At 41.9% G+C, this 9,860-nt stretch overlaps 1 protein-coding gene and 1 pseudogene across 1 annotated transcript; both read right to left on the minus strand.

The window, feature by feature from the left end:
* Positions 1-503: 503 nt before the first annotated feature.
* On the minus strand, positions 504-8,594 carry LOC120257543 (annotated as a pseudogene).
* A 243-nt stretch (positions 8,595-8,837) lies between these two features.
* Positions 8,838-9,847, minus strand: LOC120257542 (calmodulin-interacting protein 111-like). The gene is made up of 2 exons (XM_039265004.1): positions 9,659-9,847; positions 8,838-9,219 (listed from the first exon to the last, which is right to left on the minus strand). The coding sequence occupies exons 1-2, from the start codon at positions 9,776-9,778 to the stop codon at positions 9,076-9,078; spliced, it is 264 nt and encodes an 87-aa protein (XP_039120938.1). The 5' UTR covers positions 9,779-9,847; the 3' UTR covers positions 8,838-9,075.
* Positions 9,848-9,860: the final 13 nt, after the last annotated feature.

Genomic DNA, 9,860 nt, shown 5'->3' on the forward strand with positions numbered 1-9,860 from the left:
TAATTACAGGCCTCCATGTTATATGGTAGAAGAGAATTACTCCTAAAAAATTATTTAAGTTACCGTATCATAACTTTTACAATAGAATTTTGTTATCTCTTCTGGCAAATCAAAAATTCATGACATATGGTAATATATATTACCTAGCTCAATTCCAAATAATTTTCATCCATGTACTGATAATCATGTTTCTTTATTTAATTTGTGTAATTATTTACATTAATCCTTTAATTTGATGCTTTTATGATGAATTATTGCTGTTTTTCTTTCCGGAACTTATGATACATAAAATACTTTAGTTCCTTCTTACTTCTTTATATCACTAGTTATTTTCTCCATTAGAACTATGTTTATTTCATTCAATATAAGGAATCAAACAAAAATAATAATAAAATAAAATAAAAAGATTTTGTATGATTAGTTTCATGATTTGGATTTCATCTAAACACAATCATGGTTTCTTCTTCTTCTTCAACACCAACACCAACACCAACACCAACACCAACAACAACGAAGTTACAAAGAAGGAAAAGTAAGCAAGTAATTAATTCTTCTCCCTGGAAAACGAAAGAAACCAATTCTCAGTTTCTGAAGCAGATGACATATATGTCTTTTATGTATCATAAGTTCAGGGGAAAACACACAATAATGAAACACATCAAATCACAATTATTCTTTTTTCCCAAGCCTCTCACTCATGATTTTCATTCCCATGCACCTGAAAAACATTATAAATTTAGTAAGTAAAAGAAAAAGAAAACAAGTAAATATATATAAGTATTCTGACCTGCCAAGCATCATAACAGTGGCCTAAGGATTAGTTCCTGGAGAGTAGTTAAGAGTAGAACCATCAATGATTCTAAGTGCATCAACTCCAAGGACTATGTAGTCATGGTCAACGACCCGGCCAACATGGCAGCTGTCACGGCCTTCCCGATCGCACCGACGATCACCGCGCGGCGCTCGTCACACCCCCAAGGTGCCGAGCCAGCCTTCAATGCCTAGGACCAAAATCAGCCCACAAACTAGCAAGCAACCAAGCCCTGTCAATCAAGCAAGGTTAGTAAACATGCAAGCACACACAAAGACATCATGAAGGGTCCAGGATGGATCATCCGCACACCACACCAAGGCAACACGAAGAAACCCGCACAAGACAAGAGGCTTGAGAGAAAAACATAAACTCTCAATATAAAGGTCCGAGATACACCACAAGCCAACAACACACACAGCCAAGACCTTCTCTCCACCAAGAGATGAAGGTGAACAAAGCCCCAAAGAACAAGCTTCTCTCCCAAGGAAGCTCAGCCCTTTTCTTAGTCTCTAGCTGCCCAAATGAGAGGAAGGAGGCGGGCTATTTATAGCCAAACACTCTCCAAAGAGAAGGGAACCGACCCTTCTAACATGTGGCCAAGAATGCTTCAGCCATCTCATCACAACTAACACACTGCTACAGTGCTACAGTATCAAAGAAGCACAGTGCTACAGTGTCCCAGACTCAGCCGGCCACCATCAGGATCGCGCTACAGTGCCGCACATCGCACTGTTCACCTGATCGGTAATGGTCTCGGATCACCCGGCCAACGCGCCGCATGCCCCCGGCAGCGCGCGCCTATCGGCCCTTGGATGCCGATACACCTCGGTAGTCTGTTGATTCTCGGCCATTCCTCTCGGTAAAGACCCTCGGTAGCGCGCCCATGCGCCTCGTGTCACGTTGGCTCATGGCTGGCTAAGAGCTCCCGCTCCGCCCGCCCTATCAGCTGACCGACCGTACAAGTCCATATCGACCGTACTGCCGATACTAACGCGGATCTGGCTCCTTTTGGCCCATACTTAGCCAAATATTATCTATCCCGGTTCCTCGGTCATGATCCCATTACCACGCGCATCTCACCCCGCACGCTGCCTAGTGAGCATTCGGTATTGCGCGGCACCGCGCCTGCGCACCCCTCACTCGGCACTCCCGGTTGGGATCCCCGATCATGTGCGGCCGCTGCCCGCACACAGGCCACCGGACGACTAGTGCCTCATTTGGACTTGGATTTTGACCTATCTTGGCTTCATCGGTCATCCTCCCTCGGCATGGATCCGTCCACCGCCGAGCGCATAAGGTGAAACCCTTACAAACCACCCCCACTAGAGAAAGTTCGACGCCCTCGTCGAACGGGGCTAAGGGTTTATAGTAACCTCATACGGCCAAACTAATGCCCGTAGTCGGATTTTCCACACGGAATTTCCAAAGAACGTCTTCTTCGGCCCACACCGCTTTAAATTTCCAACTTAAGTTTTTATCACCAAAAACCAAGTGGAATATGGAGATTCATCACCGAACTCCAATGTCATCGGTCCGCCGACGACGTCTTGACGCCATGACACGAAGAATCCATTCATCATGTCAATTACCATCACAGCCCACTAGCACCCATGCTTCTTTCGTTGCCAACTTAGGATAGTAAGGTCACGAAGCTTGCCCTCGGCCAAGCAACCCGCGCCCGTTCCCGCCCAATCTCAGCCAAGCACACCGCCCTTGCCTCTGCCCCTTCTCCGGCCAGACAAACCGCCCATGCTTCTGCCAATCAAGCTCTCCTACTCCTATACGTTTGCTCAGCAAAGGGAATTACATAACCCAAAATTGCCATAAAAGAGCAATAACACATGACAACAAAGAGGGGCTGCCCTCATGGTTACATAAAAACAAAGGCATCAAAACATACCCCATTCAAAAGAGCATACACACATACATAACCCTTTTGACATATAAACATCCCGATGCCCTCCTAAGCATCTAGATATACAGGCTTCGTTCTCTGTCCCGCCGTTCCCATCATGCCGAACCCAAGCGGACAGTGGATTCCTTGGAGGATAGGTCGCTCTCATTGCGGCCACTCCGAACCGGTACGATCGCCATGTTCTCCTCCGAATCCCGTGGAGCCTGGCTAGGACCAACACCATCACGACGGTCAGGAGAAGGAAATCTTACCGCAAGAGGATGAGGACCCTCTTGAGTTTCCTCCGTTCCACGAGCTCTCTCGCGCTCCCACCGTTGTGTCCTAGCTCGCCATATATTGGCTCTCATAACTCTTTTCCTTGGCCTTGTTGTTTCTTCTTGGACTCTAGACGATCTCGAAGACGGGGTCGTCCCTATCTCGGCCCTAAGAGCCTGGACCTCGGCAGCCAAAGTATGCATAGATTGCTCCATCATGGCTCCGTGAAGGTCTAGTTCCATCAGCCTAGTACACACGGACCGGATGGGTGTTTCATCGTCACCATCGCCGAAGCAGCCAAGCATCTCCTCGAACCGCATCAGCGTCCGTTCGATGAGCTCCATGCGAGCCTCTAGCTGGTCCAGTCTCTCGACTATTGTCCGAGCCATTCGAACACAGACTTGTCTTGCTTCTTCGCCTAACAGCAAGCCGTTGCCGTCAGCCTATCACCTTTGGTGGGGGATAAAGGCTCTGATACCAGTTGTCACGGCCTTCCCGATCGCACCGACGATCACCGCGCGGCGCTCGTCACACCACCAAGGTGCCGAGCCAGCCTTCAATGCCTAGGACCAAAATCAGCCCAAAACTAGCAAGCAACCAAGCCCTATCAATCAAGCAAGGCTAGTAAACATGCAAGCACACACAAAGACATCATGAAGGGTCCAGGATGGATCATCCGCACACCACACCAAGGCAACACGAAGAAAACCGCACAAGACAAGAGGCTTGAGAGAAAAACATAAACTCTCAATATAAAGGATCCGAGATACACCACAAGCCAACAACACACAGCCAAGACCTTCTCTCCACCAAGAGATGAAGGTGAACAAAAGCCCCAAAAGAACAAGCTTCTTCTCCCAATGAAGCTCGACCCCTTTACTTAGTCTCTAGCGCCCATATGAGAGGAAGGAGGCGGGCTATTTATAGCCAAACACTCTCCAAAGAGAGGGAACCGACCCTTCTAACATGTGTCCAAGAATGCTTCAACCATCTTATCACAACTAACACCTTTGCTACGAGTGCTACGAGTATCAAAAGAAGCACGAGTGCTACGAGTGTCCCGGACTCGACCGGCCACCATCGGGATCGCGCTACGATGCCGCTGCATCGCCTCTGTTCACGATCGGTAATGGTCTCGGATCACCCGGCCAACGCGCCGCATGCTCCCGGCAGTGCGCGCCTATCGGCCCTTGGATGCCGATACGCATCGGTAGTCTGTTGATTCTCGGCCATTCCTCTCGGTAAAGACCCTCGGTAGCGCGCCCATGCGCCTCGTGTCACGTTGGCTCATGGCTGGCTAAGAGCTCCCGCTCACTTTGCCCCTATCTCTTGACCCAGACCGTACAAGTCCATATCAACCGTACTGCCGATACTAACGCGGATCTGGCTCCTTTTGGCCCATACTTAGCCAAATAATACCCATTCCGGTTCCTCGGTCATGATCCCATTACCACGCGCATCTCACCCCGCACGTTGCCTAGTGAGCACTCGGTGTTGCGCGGTACTGCGCCTGCGCACCCCTCACTCGGCACTCCCGGTTGGGATCCCCGATCATGTGCGGCCGTTGCCCGCACATAGGCCACCGGACGACTAGTGCCTCATTTGGACTCGGATTTTGACCTATCTTGGCTTCATCGGTCATCCTCCCTCGGCATGGATCCGTCCACCGCCGAGCGCATAAGGTGAAACCCTTACAGCAGCCACCATGGTAATGCCAAATGGTCATCACTGTATCCTTACAAAACTGCTCCAATGACTTGGAATCATTGTCATGCCTTGGCCTCAAATTCACTGGAAAGTGCACTGTGATATTGATCAATGCCTCCACTGGTATATAAGGGTATCTAAACTTAGAGAAAGCTTTGGATTCTATCAACTTTCTCAATTATCTCCATCCCTTGCACACACCTTCGTTGGTCTTCTGGCTCTCTGAAGTAGTTGAAGGTGACTAAAGGGTTGTCATAAGGGTTCAAGTTCTTTAACTCAAGGTGTCCCGTTGATACTCGGGTCCCATGATCTTCTCAATATGAACCCTCCTCCTAAGGCGGACACTTCCAAGCTTTTCATCCGCTCCATCTGCTTTTCGCAATGGCTTCGGCGTTCTTTTTCCCTCGGTGGCACCTTCGATAATTGCCCGATCTATATAACACATTATTGTTTCTTTCGTTACTTCTCAACTTTGTTCATTTGCAACTTTCATCAATATATGTATATCTTACACGAGGAGAAAACATGCCAAGATTTGGAGTAACATGAGAGCGGTTGATCGAGAATGACCGGCAAAAATTGGACCAGCCGCCTCGATGTAGCTATCAAACTACGTGATACCGACAACTTGAATAAGTGAAATCTCAACGAGGGAGAGGAGAAGGAATGTAGATGGCATTCATTGGGTTATCGAGACATTCCTTGTCCAACCATCGGTTGATCCAAAAGTACATTAATACCAAAACTTTGTAGGTGTTCCTTCGGATCAATACCACTAAGCATCAACATGCAGTTGAGGGCTTCCAAGAGCTCCCACCGATACAATAATCTCATTCTTGGATGCTTTGTTCAAATAAGCTCTATGCATCACTCCAGCTCCATCCCAAAACGCCACTCCATGAGCCATCAATCTCGGTCTTCCTACATATTTACATTACTCACATCTTACACAGTCATTATTTTGCAACTAAATTTACTTTATCAATATATATACCTTTTTCCCGGAACAAAATCTTGGAGACAGTAGCATGGAGGAGGACAATGATCATGGGGGGATAAGGATTAGCATACTGGAGCAAGTCGGCAGTGGTGTGTTGGAAATTAACCATCCTTGTCAAAGATGGTACCTCCAATCTTAGTACCATACATATGATCAAAAGTGAAGCCATTGTAAGGCTTCACTCCAACTTCCAATAGCCCATCTTTAACAGCAGATTGCCATTGCAGCATGGGTGGCTCAAAAGCAGAACATAGTCGGGGCTGGCACGGGTGTAAAAGCCGGTGTTCAAGCAGCTACAGCCGCCGAGAACACCGGCCCGGGCGTTGATAACGCCGTCTTCAGAGATGAAACGCTGAGAATGGGAGATGGGGGAGGTATCACTGAGAGTATCGGCAAAATTACTGAGGTTGGAGATGTTCTTGTTGTCGTAAGGGGCCAGGCCGGGCTCAAGGAGGAGGACTTTGGATGTTTGGGATAAAGTGGCGGCTAATGGGCAACCGGCGGTGCCTCCTCCGATGATTATGTAGTCGTAGTATGATACTGGTGGTGCTTCTATTGTTGGTTACATGAAACTGTAGTTTGGTGCTATGTATTTTTAATTTTTTATACGTATTTGTATATGTATACCAAACATAAGAGCATGAGAAATGTATTGTAGTATGTAATGGATGTTAACCTTATCAGTTATAATAATGTACATGCAAACCAAACCAAGTGAAAGTACACTGTATTTTTAAAAGTATATATAATTAAAATATTATGGAAAAATAAAATAAAAGGAACATGTTTGTATGGTTTAGGACCAAGATAAATATGTTTGTTTATATAATTTTAAAAAATAATGGTTCTTTTAAATTAAAAGATAATTTTAAAAAGATTGATTAATATTAAAAAATTCTATACCGTCGTTGAGCCACCACCACCGTAACTAATGTTTAAAGCACCATTTTATATGTTCCTTTGACAACTTACTTGTTTTTTTAGGAAGGAGTTTACTATCTTCTCTTTTCTAAAACAGAATGTAACGATTATGAAATTTTGTAATATATTTTTTATATAGTTAGTTAGAATTATTTTTTAATTTTTTCAAAAAAAATATTTTTAATACTTTAAATTTTATCTATAGTTGTTTTGATATGCAAAATCACTGAGACATTATAAAAATGTCAACCATATATAAATTTTAAATATTTTTTAGTAAAGTAAATATATCATTAATTTATTAAAAAAACCAGTATAAGAAACAAATCCAGATAAGAAATAACAAAAAGATAAACATTTTACTATTGTTATCATGTTTCCAAGATTCTGTTTTTCCTTTTTATTATTTTGTTATTTCAGGAATTGTATTGCTCGTCTAATTCACTACTTCTCAAATCATATATATATATATATATATATATATATATATATATATATATATGTATGGCATAAGAAAGAAGAAACTCGTTCTAAAATTTTTGACAGATAAAGCTAAGTCTTATATGATGAAGAGAGGAAGCTCAGTTCTGAAACTTGCTCTCATTCAACCAAGTTCCCTTCCAAAGAAACACACACACACTCATACATATATGCATAAAAAATTTACTACAATTTAAACTAAGTTTTCGGAGAAAATCACTACTAATTAGACTTGGTCCCATCCTCTCAAGCAACTAACTTCTTTTAAAAAGTGTGAGACAAGGAAAGAGACAGGCATGCTCTATATATATACATAAACACACATATAAGAAGACAAGGTTACATTCCTAGCTAAATGCTAACTTCTTCTACCACTTCCTCTCATTCAGTTAAGTTTCAGAAAGACAAAAAGCAAGAAAAGAGTTGGTTATCTTACGAAGCTCAGCGTGGGATAAACTCAATAAGCAAAGAAATCCAACAAGAAACAAAGCATTCCTCCACATTGAACTCTTACTCATGATCATCATCATCATCATCATCATCATCATCAACTCCACTGCTTAATGTACACAAGAGACCATACACAAGAATATATAGAACAAGAAGCAAATTAAACAAAGAAATAAACTTGCCTCAATTGCAGCTCAACTCTCAATATATAAACCTCACACTTCAATGAATTCCAGGAAACACAAACATGTGCTCCGAAAAGCTCGCTATCTATTAGACTTCAAACTCTACCTACCTACTTAATTAACTTCTAGATTTCATCAGAACCACACGTTTATGAACATTAAGCTTTAATCTCACCAGACTCATATAAAGATTAAGGTTCTTAAACACTTCATGCATGCACTCAGCATGAGAATAACCACCAACCAACCTTGTTGCCTGGATTTAATCCCTTCTCACTTTTTGTTGCTCTGCCAACAGTGTCACAATCATCCTGGCATGACCAAATCAGTCATGAGTGAGGGACTATTCATTGCTACAACTAATATTTGTCTTTGCATTTTACATTGTAACAGATTATTATATTCTTTGTTTACTGAGTTTTCAACATAAGAAATTCAATTGGGACTTTTATTTTGGTCCTCTCAGCCTAGATAATGACATCTTGATTGCAACAAATTGATGCATATTTTGCACCTACTGTATTTATTAATACACCTAATCTAGTATATTTTTCTTTGTTTTGCATTAATTAATTAAATAAATATGATTAGTAATTTATATTGTTCTTGATCTTCTGGGATGATCACTGGTTAGTTTTTCGGTTGGATCGAGTTCATCGGAATTTATGTCTGTTTGATAGAGTATGGCATGAGATATCACATATATTAAGTTAACAAATATATATCTACACCATTACAAAATCCTAGATCATTGAAAACAATTACTAATTACTAGCAGTAGATAATGAAATTTTAGTTATAACTCTCCTTAATATCACTAATTTTGGACGTATTAATTCCTCAACCAAATCCTCTGGCATTACCCATTAATCAACATTCTACTCAAAAAGGAAATTGAACAAAAGCTAAGTCACAAACTGGACATCTATTCCTTTATCAGCTCCATAAAACATGATAAAATAGAGAATGTATTCCAAAGGGAAAATGGACGAAACCTAAAATACGAACTCAATAATAACTCCTGTGTCAACTCATAGCATGCAATGAAATTCAAAATGCACTCACAAAGGAAAATAGAAACAAACACAAATGCCATGTAAAGGTGAAACTGGCATTGAAGTATATTTGAGAATATAGAGGGCAATAAATGCATACCGAGCCTTTCGCAGAATTAATGCCAAGCTTCCTGGTGACGAGTTCTTCCAAGAATTTCTAGCAATTCTTTGTCATTTTCAACATCTTTAACCTCTCCTGCAACAATATCATAAATTAGGAAAACTTATCAGATCAAAAGGAAGATAATGTTCAATGGAGTTGGAATGTTACATTTCCTGTTATCTAAACAGTGTCACTCATCCCTGATTGCTCTGCTGTCAACTAGCCTCCGAAACTGGGCTGCTAGCTCTTGGTAGAATTGGATATTTGATGGTTGCACCTTTCCTATTCCAATTTTAAAATGTGCCATAGATACTTCAACTGCCTCCAGGCTCTCCTGATCATGTTCAAAATGTAAATTAGTATTTATTTAAATTTACCGAATCATACAATAAAGAAATTGAAACAATGATATTCCACCAAATAATAATAATAATAATAATAATAATAATCACTTAAACGAGTCTCATGATATTCATAGTCACTCTAGGTCCAAATTATTGGCAGATGCATGCACCAAAGGAGTGACAACAGAAACTGGAACTTTCTTCTAACTATTGCCATTTCGATGAACTAAGGTTCACTGGCCGTACAATGTATCATTGATATCATTTTCTATATATTACCATGAGTTTACAAACCAATGCATATTTTTCAAGACCAAACTCCACCAAACTCCAACTGTTTCCAATACTAGCATAATTTGATAATATGCCAATTAGCAGCTTAATTCAGTGAAAAAAAAAAGATACTAGTTGAATAACAAATGAACGTACTTCTAATGCAGCGATAGCAGCTTCCCTGCATATCAATTTAATGTCTGCCCCAGTATAGCCTTCAGTGAGACAAGCAAGCTCCTCTTCGCAGACATCAGAACTGCAGGGCATGCTCCGCATATGAATGCAAAATATATCTTTGCGATCAGCTTCATTTGGTGGCTGGACATCTAACAACCTATCAAAGCGTCCTGGGCCCAAA

This window comes from Dioscorea cayenensis, unplaced genomic scaffold (assembly GCF_009730915.1).
Source record: "Dioscorea cayenensis subsp. rotundata cultivar TDr96_F1 unplaced genomic scaffold, TDr96_F1_v2_PseudoChromosome.rev07_lg8_w22 25.fasta BLBR01002170.1, whole genome shotgun sequence".
In the NCBI taxonomy this organism is placed as follows: domain Eukaryota; kingdom Viridiplantae; phylum Streptophyta; class Magnoliopsida; order Dioscoreales; family Dioscoreaceae; genus Dioscorea; species Dioscorea cayenensis.